Source organism: Xiphophorus maculatus, chromosome 2 (assembly GCF_002775205.1).
Source record: "Xiphophorus maculatus strain JP 163 A chromosome 2, X_maculatus-5.0-male, whole genome shotgun sequence".
Taxonomy (NCBI): Eukaryota; Metazoa; Chordata; class Actinopteri; order Cyprinodontiformes; family Poeciliidae; genus Xiphophorus; species Xiphophorus maculatus.
In genome coordinates this window covers 8,738,956-8,757,075 of record NC_036444.1, presented here as the reverse complement: position 1 = coordinate 8,757,075, position 18,120 = coordinate 8,738,956, and the positions used below count along the sequence as shown (strand labels likewise).

Below are 18,120 nucleotides of genomic sequence, written 5' to 3'. Positions count from 1 at the left end.
TTGTCCTAATTCAATACATAACAATTATGCTCTACTTTAATGTTAATTTATGACATAAAATGTGTAGTTTTAACAAGACAAAAATGTGAAAAAGTTCAAAGAATATAATTACAAGCTACACTTCATGATCTTTCTTGCAGCAAAATGTAAGCCGGGTTGTTACTGCATGTCACTTTGTGCTTGAATGACTTAATATATCAAAACCAACATCATAAAAGTTCCAATAATCCAACATTTACTGTTAATAAATTTTGTCCAAATGTCTAGACAACCACAAGTCTAGACATTACTTTTTTATCATAAAATGGAAAGTGCCACAGAATGCATAATCGTGTACGATATTTATTTATTGAATATATATTCATACAATCTTTATTCAATCTCTGTACAGAGAGCGAATTAATAATCTGCAAGAAAATGTTGCAGTCGAAAGGAGAAGCATTTCAGTATACTGTTTAAAATAATTAAGCTGGAATTAAAAACTTTAATACTCTGAATGTAAACATGTGGCTGGACGTAATAACGCCAAGAGGTTGCTGCGGTGTGGAGCGCTCACCCTTCACCTGACAGGACTCAGAGCGCCGCGCTCAGCGTTACTGTTGCGCTACTTCAGATTTAGAATGAGGTGGAGACCTTAAGGAGCCGCTGCATGGCTGTCACCCTCCGGTGCCCTAGACGACTCTTAGCACCGAGTTTGTTGATGCTCTGACGTCAGTTTGTGCCAACAGCATGGGTATAAAAGAGACGAGTGCTCCAAGATCCCGGAGCTGTGTATTGAGAGGAGGTCAAGATGCGCATTTTGAGTTTCATCGCCAGCGTGCTCCTGCTGCTGACTTCCCTCAGCTTCCTTCACGGTAAGGTCTAGGCTACAAAAACTGAGCATTTCCAGTGTACTTAGCACACATAGATACACCTGCTTCACGATTGAGACGACATGTGGTTGCTTTTTTCTGTCTAACAATAGTTATTATTGACATTCCTATCTATCAGTTATCTGTTCAAAGTTACCGCTTCTAAGTATTTTTAACAACAATTTTATTCATTTATTTTCTGTCCATTTCAGGTGCTGAATGGACGTATAGTGGTAAGGCTGTATTTTATTATATATATTTTTTACAATAAATTGCATGAACACCACACATACTGTATATAGTGTGTATAGTAGTGTATATAAAAATGAGACATTTTAGTAACTATTTATTTTTAGTCTACATCCAAAGTGAATTATGCATTGCTTTATTCTAAACTGGTAATGGCACACCGAGTCCCTAATTCCTCGGAAATGGAATAAATATGGCATAAATATGTAGTCCATTCCCATTCTTCTGGAGAAATACATGACTATTATTCATTTTCTTTCTACTTGGTTCTACATTCAATTTTAAAATAAAAATGTCCAAAAATATTTTCTTATTATTCTTATTATTTTTGGAAGTGAATTTCAACATAAGATAAATAAGATGATCAGAAGTCTATAACACTGTGAGCAAAGAAATAATATTAAAAATATTGTTGATTCTATGGATTGAAGGCACAAAGTATTAAAATGTAAATAAAATAGCTTTAACTTTTGTGACGTTTTTTTGTTTTAAGCATGAAGATGATTGAATTGAGTATTATAATTTTTTTTATGTGACATGAAAAGGGTGTTTCATGTCACATAACATGGTGTCTTGTTAAATGACAAGACACCACTGGAAGTGTTATATGCAGTGTCATATGGTAAGGAAAATTAAACCTTCTGTGGTCCTCCGGCACTGGGCAAGACAACTACCTCACTGTCGTCACCTCATGTTATTGCAGGGTTCTTTTACAAACTCTGCATTCACAACATTGCATTAGCGGTTGACTTGCCTTTGTGTCATGCCTTAAGGTCTGAGAACTTCTTGACCCATGATGCTCTGTTACATCAACTGTGGTCACGTCATGACCTTGTCTCCGTATCCCTGCATATAAACAATCTTTTGCAATCAGGGAGTGGATTTTACAGAAAACCAAATTATAAGCATCCAAATCCTTCAATGAATACAGTTTTGCTCAGTGAGCCAAATCATTTCTTTTTTGAGGCAAAATGTAAGTTTTAATTTATACTTAAAAGACATTACAAAAACCATCATTAGCCAACACTTTATGTTCTATTTTATCTGGTGTCTATTAAAATAAAATAAAATACAATTTAAATAAATTCAAATAAAGTTTTAAAAATGTCTGGAAACATCTTATGGAACTAGTTCATTAAATCACATTATCCAGTAAAAAAAAAAATCCACATTTTCAGACTGCTGCTACTACACTTCATCTGCACTTCACATCCAGAGCCCTGAGAGGCTTCTTGTCATGGTAGTCGAGTCATTTGTTAAGGCTGGTAGCACTTTCTGTTGACATGTCCCCTGCTGAGTCATGCAATTTATCCCAACTTCAACACGTCACCCTCTAGCAGAGGACAAACAGTAAATTTTAATTTGTGACATTAATTGTGGCTGTTCTGAATAGATTACTCCAAAAAATGTTCTAACCCTTTAAATTTATGGTTCCTTCTGCACAGAAAAGACTGTATTTAGGAAATTACCCACAAGCACATATGATCAAGCAAGCACTGCCAAAGGACCATCAGACTGAGCGGAAGGACAGTCTGTCTCAAATTAAAGCACAGATGAGGTGAAGAGTGAAAAATTATAGACATAAGTCTGCATTTTTTCACTTAGTGTTAGTGGATTTTCCTCAGTTGAACTTTTATGGAGCATTGCACAAAACTCTTTGGCATTCATGATGCAATTGATGCACATTTATCTGAATGTCTCTTAGGCAGACATTTTTAGGCTTCATGCTGCAGCATTCATTATTAACCATGGCTGGCTGGCATCTGCTCAATGGTGAAATATCAAATTAATTCCTGATGGGCAATGATTTAGTGCCAAACATTCAGCGGGGGAGTATGTTTTCAGTGCTCTTCATATCACTGATCAAATTCATCCCAAACTGTCGTCTTTTATTTTGGATGTCAATGTTACTGTGACTAATTTATTTTGCAGACACATCACAAAGAGACATGACCATGCAGTTGAGGTCACTCTGTAAAAGTGCAAGACTAGAAAAATGTGGTTATATTTGGCATCTTGTGGTAAATGGAAACCACTTATTAGATGAAGACAGAGTTGTCCCCTGTGTTTCAGTACTTAATAGAACCACCATTTACTGCAATTACAGCTTCACGTCTGTTGGGATATGTCTACCAGCTTTGTACTGCTATTGGCTTTTGTGAGTCTTTTTTTACTTCCAAAGAGCTCAAACTTCATCAACATGAATGGAAAGCATCTGAACAGCAGCTGTCTGAGAACCATTATCTTAAGAATACGCATTGATTTAAATCATTCCAGTGTAGCTCTGGCTGTATGTTTCTTTCTTCAATGTGAACTTCTGCCTCTGCCTTAACCTTTTTGCAGCCAATAAAAGGTTTTCCTCCAGTGTTGCCTTGTATTTGGCTGCATCGGAATTCCCATCAACTTTGACCACTTTTACTGTTTGTGCAGAAGAACAATGTGTGTCACGATGGGAAAGGTAATGAGGTTGATGATGATTTAGATTTTTTTTTTTTTTACCACTCAGTCTGCATAGGAGCAGCTGTAGTAGGAATGTATTTAGTAACTGGTGGGTTGCCAGTTCAAACCCCTGCTCTGTCTGTCATAGTAGTTGTCTTCTTGAGCAACACACTTCACCTACCTTGCCTGCTGGTGGTGCATGGCATCCTTGGCTATACACCACCACACTATGTGAATGTTTGTATATGACCGAATGTAAAGCACTTTGGAATTCTCTGGACTAGATAAAGCACTATACAAGTACAGCCTATTTATCATTTATTTATCATACAGCCCTAAAATTTCCATCCTGTGCTCTCTACACAGTTTGTGGCAAACTGCAAACTGCAAACAGCGCTGATTTAGACTTTCATCCATCAATGGCTCTTTTTGCCTTCCTTCTATAAATTCCAGTTTTGTGGCATAGAAACACAAATAGTTATCCTCTGGATAGTCTTGCACCTAAGCTATAGATCTCTGTAGCTCTTCCAGAGAAACCATGGGCCTCTTTGATGCATCTATGATTAATGTGTTCATCACCTGCTCAGTCAATTTAAGAGGATTTTTTTGGAGCTCAACGTTTTTTTAACCTAAAACCTGTTTTAAACTCCACATATTTATCTCTGCCCCATCTTATTTTCTTTTCATGGTGATGTTTGTTTAGTAATGTTCTCCTCCAAATCTCTGAGGTCTTCATAAAGCTGCACGATTCATTCCTGTGTGATTTCTTCTTAAAAACACACAATGTTGGCTCAATTTACAAACAAGATGGTTTCTGTTGGCAATTTACACAAGAGTTTTTTTGTTGGTGTTTTTAGGTCAAAGGGGATCAGAATGAAGGGGAATTGAATACAAATGCATGCTACACATCTCTGATTTTTCTAGAAAGAAAAGGAAACCTTGTATATTTTTTTTCCACATTACAGCTATGTTTTTTCTTTAAATTCATTTGAGCAGGGACAAGACATAAAACAATGTTATAGTTAATAGAAACCATCATCCTGTCTGCAGGCTCTCCAGCCAAAGCATAATTTGCAGGTCCGGGCCCCAGTCAGTGTTCTAGGACTTAGACCCAGGCATTACTTTGTTTTGGTCTGTCAGATAAAATCCTAATAAAGTACACTGAAGGTTATGTAATGTGGCAAAAGATGAAAAAGTTCAATGCACTCTTGTAAATCCTGCACACACCAGCACTGTTTTTCTAGAACACCTCTAACATCTATGGTTTTCTTTTCATGAAACCTTGAGCATTAAACATAATGTACTTATTTTGATTTACACAAAGCCTTTTTTCCCCACACAATTGACATATTTAAACTTAAAATGTGTTTAAAACATACAAAAACTGATAAGAGGAATTAAAAGTCACAGTGAAAATGTCACATGGAATATAAAGCTTACTCCCGGTCCTTTAAATATATGCAGATATGTGCTTTTTTTGTCACGTGTGATTTGCCAGCTGCAGATGAATACCTTCAACGTGTTTTACTGGTGTTGCAGGATCAACAGGACAGGATTACTGGAGCAACAAATACCCTTACTGTGCCGGTCCTTTCCAGTCTCCAATAGACATCACGTCAGACCTACTGAGGTTCAGTCCCACTCTACGTCCAATTGAGGTGCGAAACTACAAACTGTCATCGAAGGAACAACTCACTCTTAGAAACAATGGACACTCTTGTAAGTATAAATCTGCAGAAAGCACCAGAAAGTAGGTGACAGGAACAACTTTGAATGAAGATAAACAAATATTTTCGTTTGGTTTGAGATGCAGAATCTCTTTAAATCAAAGTGATTAAGTAAACAAGGTATTCATTAGACATGGCCACATATAAATGTGGAGAGCTAATTTCTGGGTCAACACAAAGAAAACGAAGGGAGGATCATCCTTCCAAATCTGCCACGGCAATTTTCTGTAATCACTGTCTTATTATCTGAGCTGTCATTTTGTCCACAGAAAGAGCTCCACATGCCAAGAAAATTCATGCCAAGGGTGTTCCTCAGCTATGACTTTTATTTTAGGCCACATAAATTGCATCAGTTTTATGTGCGGCCTCTATTTTTAACAGTATCTCAGATGTAATTGCTTACAATCAGGACACATTGCAGACAATCATTTTTGTGTGGTGCATTAGGCAGGTTTTTGTAAGTCTGGTTCAATAGATGTTTGACACAATCCATCAGGAATTTCATTGGGAATTTCAGTGACAGTTGTGCTTAACATGCATACAACGTCTCCTGGGTCACAGTGATGATTCAACATGAGAAATCTCTTACTTTTTTTTTAAACAGGTGACAGAATGCAAAGAGCAGACAAATGCTTATGTTTGCATATGTGATGGACCTTCACACCACAAGCTGAGTGGCATGCTGGTGTGACGTGTGTTTGAAAAGAGCTGACAAGGGTTTTTCGTGCGTAAGCAGTCATGACACACGCGTGAACATGTTGAATCGCTCCAACATTAACTGTGTTCGATGCAGCCTCTTGACCTTGGGGTCTCAGAGCAGGGCTGTCCTGACCTCCTCACTTTAGATGAGGTTAAAATGAACGCTTCCTGATTGTTGTAAATCAAAAGTGAATCTTTGCTGTTGATTTTAATTGATTCGCAGTGCAACTATCCTTGCCCCCGACAATGTACGTCTCCGGCTTGCCAAATCAATTCACTGCAACCCAGCTGCATCTCCACTGGGCCTCCTCTAATTGGCCTACAGGATCGGAACACTTGGTGGACAGCAGGCAGTTTGCAGCAGAGGTAAATTGACCACATATCCTTTTTCTCAGTGTTCATTTACAAAATGGAATATAAAAGAATCTCAATTCTGCTAATCTACTTACATTTCCAATAAGGTTCATGTAAATGTCCTATCAATGTCATTCTTTTAATCAAATCAACTTGATGGAATTTTAATAACAAAAATCAGTTGTAGAAGTTTAGTGCAAATTTGATCTAATTCACACAAGGTAATAATTCCCCACACAAGCTACATACACATATACTCCTATATCTTCTTTAGTGTCTCGCAGTTGGTTGTGCCTTGAATATGCTCTTTTTTCTTTCTTTTTTTTTTTACTTTTTTGTAGCCAACAAGTTTCAGGTATAATTCAGGGAGGATATTTGAAATTTCCTCTTAGCAGAAGTGGTAGAGCTCAGTGTACACTGGAGTGAGAAAGTGTTTTCCCTCTTATAGATTTATTCTGTTTTTTGCTTTGTCATTCCGCTTGGATGCTTAGGATAATCAAACAAAATTTACTATTACATAAAGGCAACCTGAGTAGATATATAAAGCGGTTTTCAAATGATTTTATTCACTAAGGGAAAAAAAGACTGCGTAATCCTACAAGGCCATCACATTTCTTGATTATGGCATCAACCACTACAAAGGGTGTACAATCTTTTACATTCTTTTTCTTTGCTGACTAGAGTCCCTTCAACTTAAAAAAATACAAATGTTAGAATGTAATGTATTTCATTTGTAGAGTTTACATGTCAAACAGCGAACTAGTTTATAAATGTGTAACAAAATGTAAGTATTAGCTACAGTTATGAGGAGATCTCAAACAGAACAGGGATAACTAAGACATGTCAGTGTAATAAAACCATACATAATGTTCACATAAATGACCTTCACTTATCTGCTACTTGAGATGACAACATCTCACTCCTGATTTGATGCTTCATGACAAAAATGAAGTCCTTTTGATTGGCACTGACATCGAAGATGATGACACAATATATTGTTGATGAAGCTCATTCTGAAGAAACTCTGTTTTGCATCTGTTGCAGTTTCCTGACACAGTAAGATTGACATATTGTGGTCCATTGCATCTTTTGCTCTAAAACAGGATATAAATCCACTTACAGACCACTTATGCTGCTGGGCAGGATTTTAAGGGCTTAACACAGAAGACAATTATATGTTGTAGTTTACATCTGGAAATGAGATATCCTGATAGTACAGCTTAATTAACGGAAAACAGACAATTTTATTTAATGTTTCTTCATTTGATTCAAAGTGGCTGGATGCTATCACACCTGGGTGCATTTTATTGTACTGTGCCTCTTTTACACCAACCACATCTAAGGTGCTGAGGTTTGACTTTAGCTTAATGACATATATCTCCTTGAAGACTCTCCAAGCTTCAGGGCCACAATTCCATGATGAGAGGTCCTTTTTATGGGATGGAATGAGGAGAAATGAATCATTTCCCAGAAACAGTGAAAATGCATACGTTAGTCTGCATACACATTATCATTAAATTTGCCCTCAATGAGAAGCTTGACTTTGTGTTCAAACTGTCGGGAAATCATTACAACCGTAACTTCTTTTTGACTGGCATTTGCTTATGCTCCATATTAGAATGGGATTTAAATTTTCATTGTCACTACCACAAACATGACAAAATTTTGGTAAAGGGAAAAAATATTTTCTAGTTGCATTCCTGGTTAATGTGGTTGACTAAACACTAGCGTCAAGTGCTAAATCTATTCTCTTTTGTGAGTCTTAAACAGAACTGTTCCAAAGCATAAACAAATTAAGCACCTGCTTAGGGCCTTCAGACCTTCAAATCTATAATTTTAACATTTGCTTAATAAAATGAGCAAGTTAATAAACATTTAATGATTTCACCACAAATAAATAAAAATATTTTTAAATTGCTTAACATTTAAAATTAAGATTTGAAAGAAATTGGCAGGCTTACTTTGTAAAAGTGTGAATAATAATCTTCATAGTCTGATTGTTGTGTTATAATAGATACAGTTTGATGCTCTGAGTTTAGTCTTTGTATTTGAGCTCGATTTGTTCACAAATGCGCCTCAGCAAATAACAAATTATCAGCGACTGCTTTTAAGCCTGGCCAATTAAACTTGGCCCCCTCTTGCAGATTCAACCTAATCTGTAATGAAAGGCAATTGGTGGCGGTGATGTTCTTAACAGAAAAAGGGGCCCATAATCTTTGCCTTATAAAGCATACATTTTCATTTTACAATGAAAATGCTTTTTTTTAAATTGCACTTTATATAAATTAAGCATGAAGTTCCTCTATATAGTGAAAAGTGACAACACATACTTCTCTTTCTTTGTCTTGTTTTGTCGCTTCTTTTGAAAATGTTGACATTTTCTTTTATTATCTTTTTATTCCCACAGCTGCATATAGTACATTACAATTCGGACAAGTACCCTGACATTAACACTGCTATAGACAAATCTGATGGTTTGGCAGTGCTGGGTGTCCTCATTAAGGTGAGACTTTGTGGCTCTTTTTAAAGTGAAGCTGATTTTTATTTGTAGAGTTTAATCATCCAATGACTCTTTCTCTATAGATTGGAGATTTCAATCCTGCCTATGAACAGATTCTGAGGTTTATCAATGGCGCCAAATACAAAAGTGAGCAATCAATTACATTTTTTTAAAAAAAGAAACAAGATTAATGATTTTTCTAGCCTTTAATATTATTTAATATTAATATTAATATTACACATTTACTAATTTAACAATATAAGAATCCTATATCGATGCCCACCCTTAGTTTATCGGTGCAGTGCATTCGGGTCAGTATTTTTCTGTTACGCTAACAACATGACAAATCAACAGGAAAAGTGTACATTGACATGGAGTCTCTTAAGTGTTTATGAATAGTTAACTGTTCTGTACTCAATTATCCTTAAACTATTGGGCATCTTTGTACATAATAATAAAGAGCTCATTTGACTTATATATTCAGTAAAATACTGTTTGTGGCTCTTTATCTTAATGAATCTGGTGAATAAACAAACAAGCTGCTGGTACCAAAAGTTTCACATTGTAAGGTACATCTAGCTGTACGTTTGAAACGTTATCCTTTTTCTTCAGAATTGTATTAATTCTTCATTCAGCTAATGCAACTGTCAGAAAGATTCCTCAGCGATTTCTGAAAATGCTAATATAGTAGTTTCAGCAGATTTGTTGGCAGCACATCCATTTTCAAGCAAACAGTTTAAGATTTGTGACATTGGAATCATCCTGCTAGACAAAGGAATCAGATGAATGGAGGTGGTTGACAATACCAACTTTCTTTGCAAAAAGAAAAATCACAAGAAAACAAGCATAAACAGTAACATAAATATGAAGACAAAAAGTGAAAAAAGGCTAATTTCAGCCCAAGTGTATTGTCTACATAACATGTTAGACCATGAGAGATTGTCAAGCAAAGTAAACCAGATTTTACTTAATATCTGTTCTTTTTTATTCTCAGATTTCGAAGTGCGAGTGCCCGGTTTTAACATTAGAGAACTGCTCCCTGCTCGTTTGGATGAATTTTACCGATACGACGGGTCACTGACGACTCCTCCATGTTTTCCAAGCGTGCTTTGGACAGTTTTTCGAAATCATGTCACCATTTCTCACCAACAGGTACTTTCACAGTTAATGCATTTTTTAAAAATAGATTTTAGAATGTTAATGCTGCTTGTTCATAACTTTTACGTTTGACTCTTTGTTTTTTTTTCAAGTATCTGGCTCTAGCAACGTCCCTAGTTGCCTCCAGTGTCCAGGACCCAGAGGTTAACCCACTTAATAACAACTTCAGGAAGCCACAACCCATCGACAGCCGTGTTGTCCTGGTCTCTTTCAAGGAAGGTTAATATGAGCTTTTGTAGATTTTGCTTAAAAGAAGAGAGAAAAAACACATTTTACCGCTTTTAGAATGGCTTAAAAACTGCTTTTGAATGTGTTTTAGGCTCTGACTTTGGGTTGTGTGGCATTACTTGCTTGTGGCTGTGTTTTGTGCTAGCAATATTACCTAATACTTATGCTTTTAATGAAGGCAGCCTATGTCTTGTTATTGACATTTGAAAAAGCCATCAGTGGCACTCTGAGAAACATCTATGTGGTTGCCTGCACTGTAAAATCAAATTAGTTTACCTTACTTAAAAAAAAATTATTCAAACTCATTGCCTCAAAAAATGTAAGCAAAGTAAGCTTAAAATTAGTAAGAAAACCTCATTTGTTTTAAGCAAGCAGCACTAAATCAAGTAGTACAACTAACAAAAAAACAAATAAGGTATTTGTCATGCGTCAACTTAATTTTTTTAATTTGTGAGGATTGCTTTCTTGAATGAGTCCTTGACCTTCCTCTCTCCCATTTCATTTTACTAAGATTTTAGTCACTCTAGTGGCCTGTATTTGAGAGAGATCAGACAGGAAAGTGGATAATAAGAGAGGGGGAAGTCACATGGCAAAGGTCATCAGGTCGGAATTCGAGCCTATAAGAGCCACAATGAGGACTAAGGCATGGGTTGTGCACCACTCCAGCACTCTGCTCTCCCGCTTCACAGAATTAGCAATTACATCAAATATTTGAAATACATAATACAAAAAAAATATTCTGTCTGATAAAATATGCAGTAAATAAAGACGAAATCAATCTCACTCTCAATCATCAGTGTCATTTGCATTGTGTCAGGTTTACAGGAATATAGGAAACATTATATAAACACTATAGAACAGAAAAAAAATCAACTTGGATGAATGTAGTATTGAGTCAAAGCACAATTATTAAAAATGTACTTCTTCTAAATTAATCCAGGTCAAGTAGAATGAGTTGGAGACTTTTCCACCACAAATTCCTAGTAACTTACTAAAAGTGACAGTTGATAGCAATTTTCAATTTGAATACCATGTTTGCATTTACAGTGTGGTTTATCACATTTTATGGTAATTAGCTTCATATTGTAGGGTATGTATGTGCATGTTTTTTCTCATTTTGGGTATTTCTCTCTCAGCAGAACTTTTTGTGGCAGTTTTGCTGGCACTTTTTAAAAGCCTTTGCTAACAACATTCCTGTGAAGCATTTAGGAACTGACGACCCTCACTCTTCTCTGAGCTGTTGCATGGCAGAGTTGAAAAGGCAAGATCATTGCGAGGAATACCTGATATTCTGGGATGTGTTAATAATACTGGCTCTGTGTCTGATGCAGGCAGAGGACTGCATGGTATTCTTACAGTTTCACCTCCATTCATGAGGAAGCGAGTTGTTCAGCAGCTGCTGGCTGGCGACCTTGCAGACTTGGCAGATGAAGGGCTGCATCAGCTCCTACCGAGCGGTTCACAGACTCTCCAAGCTGGCAAGAAAAAAGATCCCATGAGCCGGCAGAGTGTGACGCTGGCCAAACCAAAACAACAAACTAAGAATCCATCTCTTTGGAAGAAGAGTCAGACCAACTGCTATGTGGGAAAGCTGGGAATGGCTGAAAACACGCTTTGCTACACTTCACTGGAGCAGAGCATTTCCCATCAGCTCAAACAGTCCCACTTGGGAAATGAGTTGGTTGAAACTCTCAAAGACACAATTTACCCAGAGCTCAACCTCAAGAGCTATCTAGACTGTAAGTCAGATTTAGCCCTCTCTACCATTAGACGCATTCTCTGCAGACATCCAACGGATGAGGCTTTGGAATTGGACCGCTCCCTGGCAAAAGCTTTGGTGAATCATAAGAAGACTTCAGTGGCAACTAAACATGAAGGGTCAAGGACAAAGCATGGTGGCCTTTCCTCTGCTGTTCCACAGAAACCTCTCAGGCAGTACCATCCACATCCTTGGCTTTTGCCAATGGAGTGGGAAGACTAGAGAGATTCCAGACGTAGCTGACAAAGTCAGTTTTGTAGCTGACAACAATGAAAGACTATTTTTGATCCTTTCTTTTCTCCAAACCTGCCTTTGCATGATGTATTTAATAATTGTTAATTATGCACTCTCAGATATGTACGTGGTTATATGCAAATTAACTCAGGACTATAATCGATTTGTAAATAATGTCATTTTGTTGTTTTTAGATGTGGTTTACAGCATATTTCTGGCTGACTTTTGGATCATCGATAGCTCCTCAAAGTAGATGAGAACATATTTTACATAGGATATGTAGAGGAATTGTGAAGCTGAAATGTTTCTCCGGTTTGATGACTTTGCAGCTATCTTTGTAAAGACGGTATGTAGAGATGTAGTTTTCTTTGTGTACTCTAACATGTTTTGTGACTTTTCAGGTTGCCCTCGGCAGCAAAGCCATAAAAAGGGCATGAAGTGAAATGCTACTATCAATAAAAGCAAAATGCTACAATCAATAAAAGCACCTTACTTGTATGAAACATGACAAATATGTGCCCTTATTTCACACTTTATCTCTAAATCAGAAGAATTTATCATTTAAAAGGCAGAATGAACACAATCTGAGTTTAAAAAGCAATAGATATTTTTTGTACAAATAATTAAACAAATATTGCCACATATAGACTCCATAGTAAATCACTTTTATAGTTATGACATATTTTGCTCAAGGTACAGTGCCTCAAAAAAAAACAATTTTTAACTTTACTAAATTTTGTTATGTTATCATGTAGTGACATGTATCCATGTGTAGTAAAGCTTGAGCAGCAGGTTGTGCAGCAAGATTTTTTTTGTCTTATACAAACACATAAATATGACACCTTAATGGTTATAAATGATATTATTTTAATTTTTTTTCTGTGATATTTATGTGCCTGTTCTTTTGTATTTTACCATTGCTTCTTTTCTCTTTCTTTCTGGCACTCAGATGACTCTTTTTGGATAAACACTGGTATGTTGATTTCATATGTTTTGGTTTTTAAATAATATTTTGAATTAAATATCCTATTTATTGTAACAAACAGAAAATCCTATACTTGTAACACATAAGTTCTAGCTTAGATTGTAAATACACCATGAAAGACAGAATGTACCCCATCAATGCAGTAATTGTCCATGTTAACCTGTAGACAGAAAGTAAACACATAAAGAATAATCTATAACACCATAGTTTACACAAACCACTCTGCTTCCTCTCTACTCTGCAGGTTTACTGGTTCCCATATTGGTGAGCTGTTCCATTCTGGGAGTTGTTCCTATTATCGCATTAATATGCTGCCGGTTAAGGCGAAAACGGTAAGTCAAGGGAAAAAACAAAAACTATGTATACCTGGAAAGGTAACATTTTTTATGTTCACTTAAAAACAATTACGAACATAAGCCTTTGCAAAGTAGTTCAGAGCTGGTGTATCTTGAACTCTGAAGAAATCTGCAGATCTAAATTAAACAGCAAAGAGCCCTTTTAGAGATGAGTCACAAGGACCGCGTATAAAAACAGCTTATAAAATATACGACTGAAGAGTACTTCAATAAAATAAGTAATTTATCAACAAATAAGCAGTTTAAAGTGTTTGTGTCTTCACAAAGTGGACTTTTTAACAATAATTTGTGACACTAGTCCCATGACAGTGAGACGCCACATAAATAAGAGGGACAACATTTGTAATTGTGGGGATGGTCATTGAATCATATTTGCATTTAGTAACAATGTGAAGTTTCAGGATATTACATTTTTGTCTTTCTCACAGCTCAAAACACATCCGTTCAAGCTGGCTATTTTTAACTATTTAACTTTTTTTCTTCTCTCTAAGGTCATCTTAGATTTTAGAAATCCGCCCTCAAATAAAATTTATTTTTTAATTATTGTTGTTGTTTATAACAACAACTAAAAAAAAGATTTAAAAGAAAAGTTTCAGAACAACAAAAATATGACCAGAATACATAATTTTGTAGTCTGTAGATTGCTTGCAGTGGAAGTTAGGAGTGCATGAAATTATTTTTTTTCTGTTTTTCAAAAATGAAAAACCATGATGCTAAAAATCTTTCTAGTATAAGTGAAGAAAAACGAACATTGTAGAAACTTTGACTAGGTTTGAGGCAGCAGAAGCTAATATTTAAAGGGCTAACGAGGAATAAAGTAGGTTTGTTTTCCCCCCATGAATTGTTCCTCAAAACATTTTTATAAACCTCCTTTACTAAATAGTTTCATCATATAGCTGTGAAGACAAGTCCCTTTCTAAGCTGCCACTTACTGTATATTGCCAATCAAGCCTCCAATGTCTTGGTTGACTTATAAGCATTTGGAAAAGAAGCCATTATCTACATCCCTCCTTCTCAAGGCTTCAATACATCACTGGCATATGACCCATTCTCAGTTTTGTTCTACTTTCAAGCATCACCTCCTAAAGGAACTAACTTTGGTTGAAGTCCACTGATTTGTTCTGTCTTAATGCACTAATGTGTGTCGTAGTGGTAAAAAAAATAAATGAAGTTTTACACTGCAAAAGTCCCAGTGTGTTTTCACCTTACGTCTGCCAGACAGCTGGTCGCACAAACCATCTGTCATTGCCACATCACACCCTCAAGCCATTCAGCCTGTTAAATCTCACGAGTTGACGGCGCTGTCACTACCTCGGTTAACGGCTCAGCTGCGTAACAGGTGCCTTGACTTCAGCCCCTGTTATCTTGTCCTACAAGAAGACCCACATAAATGGCCTGAAGCAATCATAGTCCCACATTGTAGTGTTTATTGAAAGGGGCCATAATTTAGTCAAACTTGGAAAGTTTAACTAAATTATGTTGCAGAAAGACAAGTTAATAGGCACATTGTTGGTGGGACACTGTAGTATAGTGCATCTTATTAGTCATACCTTAATTAATTGAGAGTATACCTCCCTTTACAACCATATCAATCTTCACTCACTTGTATGCTCTTAAGGTCTGGCTTGGTAAGCAAAGTGCCAACAGCACATCCTGAAGTGAGGACCTGAAGTGAGACACACCGAAATTGATTTGATGCTTCTTTCATTAAACATTGTCAAAGTAGTCTCTCATGCACAATGCTCATAAAACGCATAAGCCCCCTTTGGTGTCAACCCTTTCATTGTTTTTAAAATTAAAGCAATTTAAGTTTTTCCACAAGCAAAAACAAAACAGAAAAATTATATTGAAATGAAATGCTTTCTCTTTGCCATTCTCAAATTCAATTTAAATTGATGAACCCATTGGGTAATTGTTGTTATTTGCAGTCTATCAATCTGAGTGATAAAAGCATTTAACACTTTCAAAGTTGCAAGTGGCAAGTCTCTTGGTGGCTTTTCTCACGTCTCTTCTTTTTTAATATTCACTCTGTTTGAGGATAGTCAACCAGTTAGATTTATAGCGATATGCCATACCATTAAGCAAATTAAGATTAGTTTGTTTAAAGAGGAACGATCTAGAGTCAACGCACAGCTTCAGTTATTACAACTGAAAACCAGCGATCAGGCCCGAAACCTGGGAGTAGTGATGGACTCTGACCTGAACCTCCAGAGCCACATAAAGACAGTTACAAAGTCGGCCTTCTATCACCTGAAGAACATTTCCAGGATTAAAGGACTAATGTCTCAGCCAGATCTAGAGAAACTCATCCATGCATTCATCTTCAGTCGTATTGATTATTGCAACAGCGTCTTCACAGGTCTGTCCAACAAATCAATCAAACAGCTGCAGCTGATCCAGAATGCTGCTGCTCGCGTTCTCACTAAAACCAGGAAGATAGAGCACATAACACCAGTTTTAAAGTCCCTCCACTGGCTCCCTGTAACTCAAAGAATAGACTTTAAAATACTGTTGTTAGTTTATAAATCACTGAACAGCTTAGCACCACAATACATTAAAGATCTGCTGTTGTTGTATGAACCTTCCAGACCCTCAGGTCTTCCAGTTCTGGTCTGCTCTGCATCCCCAGATCCAGAACCAAATGAGGAGAAGCAGCTTTCAGCATCTATGCACCACAAATTTGGAACAAACTTCCAGAAAACTGTAAAACAGCTGAAACACTGACTTCTTTTAAATCTCAACTAAAAACCCACCTGTTTAGGATTGTATTTGAAAAGTAATCAATTACAAATTTATGGATGGAACTTGACTTAATGCTTTGTTTTGATTATTGATTCTATATTGCATTGTGTTTCTGTGTTTGTAATGATGTAAAGCACTTTGAAATGTCTTGCTGCTGAAATGTGCTATACAAATAAAATTTGATTGATTGATTGATTTAAAATATATATTTTTACTCTAACATAAATATTTGTTTTTATATTTTTAAATATTTTATTTAAAAAATAAAATCAAATGACATTGATTAAAAATTTCAAACCAACAAAATGGAAATACATCCACTAGGATCCAATACATGTTACAGGCTTTCTATAAAACATGATCTTGATGGGAAAGCAATAACCAGAAGGAACCCTAGATGACTATAGAAGACAGTCCAAGTGAGAACTAAAATTTTAACGTATTTATGCAGATTAACATATCTTCTTTTTATCTTTCTTTTATTTTATTTTATAGATCTGACCAGAATAAAAGCAAGAGTGTTGTGTACAACATTGGAGACAGAGACGAGTACGGCTCAAGAGTATAGGACCTCTTATCAAAGGATCTTCATTGTCTCTTTATGTCATCCATTTTGTTTTAGTGAAGTTGTCCTTTGGCTCCTTTTAGACACTTATGCCTGCATGCAACTTCATATAATAAAGTCTTCATGGAGATTCAGGATTGTGGGAAGCTCCTTTCTTCTCCTTCAAGCCCCAGTCAGGCTTTGCTTAGCAGTGACGTGGCAGAAAGATCGTGATTGGCCTCCATGCTGATTTTTTTAGACTGCATGCCTTCACCCCTAAAGGAAGGGGTAGAACTGTCCGAGCAAATCCCATTTTATTTGTGTGACATTGTAGGACTGATTTTTGAAGGAAGGTGCCACGCAGAGGCTTCCAGTCAAGTGGAGTGGGGCCAGACCTGAACTGGTGAGGATCTCAGGTCAAGTCAGATCAAGACATATTCCACAGGGCTGTCCCAACATGGTGGAAAACCTAACCACAGCACAAACAATAGGGGGATAGGATTCGGCAGACATGGCCTGAGAGGGAAGGGCTGCACTACATTTCCACCAACCCTGTACTTAGAATTGCTCTCCGGATTTTATAATAAAAGGGTGCTCAGCTCCGTACAAACACAGATCCTTTCCTGTGAAAAATGCTGTGGGTGAAAAAAGGCTTTTGTGTTTTCAGGCTTCATGTGGGTTGACTTTTAACCCCTGTCCGATCACGAGATTAACTTGTTAGCTCATTAAAGAGCTTCTCTGTAGCTTGTACAGTCTGAGCCCTGGTAACATGTTAAACCTCTGCATTCATTTTACAAGAGCATAGATGTCCCAGAGTTTAATTGAACTGTATTTCTCAAAATTACAAGATGATGTAACAAAAAGGAATAAGTTGATAAAATAAGCATTGTTCACTGCTATGTGTGGTAAAATATCACACAGCAGTTATACAGTGGCGTTTTTCTCTGCATGCTGCTGCTTTTCCCTACATATCATTGCTAATATCCTGTTGCCATATTTATATTTTCATGATGTGTCATGACATGTGTCAAGATGTATTTGCTACTTGCAAAATTTGTGTGGTTGTTGTCCAAAGCGGAATTTTTCCGTGAGTCTGAACCAAGTGTAAATAACTTGTGTAAATCAAACAAAAATAAATAAATCTTAAACAATTTGATCTCTAATAAAATTGTTTTCAAACAATTTTATTAGAGAATTTGTTTTTGTTTTTTTTAAAATTGCTACTCCGTTATTAAAGTTACCATTGAAAACATAGAGTTATTTCAGTAATACTCTTGATCTTTTGGTGATTCAAA

The 18,120-nt window shown here is 36.4% G+C and overlaps 1 protein-coding gene across 3 annotated transcripts; it reads left to right on the top strand.

Annotated features, from left to right (window-relative positions):
* The first annotated feature begins 779 nt into the window (after positions 1–779).
* ca12 (carbonic anhydrase 12) lies at positions 780–17,887 on the top strand. 3 transcript variants are annotated; one of them, XM_023345365.1, is made up of 11 exons: positions 780–854; positions 1,064–1,084; positions 5,079–5,258; positions 6,189–6,331; positions 8,727–8,822; positions 8,903–8,966; positions 9,814–9,971; positions 10,070–10,196; positions 13,148–13,171; positions 13,428–13,515; positions 16,777–17,887. In XM_023345365.1, the coding sequence occupies exons 1-11, from the start codon at positions 791–793 to the stop codon at positions 16,847–16,849; spliced, it is 1,038 nt and encodes a 345-aa protein (XP_023201133.1). In that variant the 5' UTR covers positions 780–790; the 3' UTR covers positions 16,850–17,887. The 3 variants fall into 3 exon arrangements, with proteins under 3 accessions (XP_023201133.1, XP_023201145.1, XP_023201138.1); XM_023345377.1 differs by lacking the exons at positions 13,148–13,171; positions 13,428–13,515; positions 16,777–17,887 and adding an exon at positions 11,345–11,624; XM_023345370.1 differs by lacking the exons at positions 13,148–13,171; positions 13,428–13,515; positions 16,777–17,887 and adding an exon at positions 11,342–11,624.
* Positions 17,888–18,120: the final 233 nt, after the last annotated feature.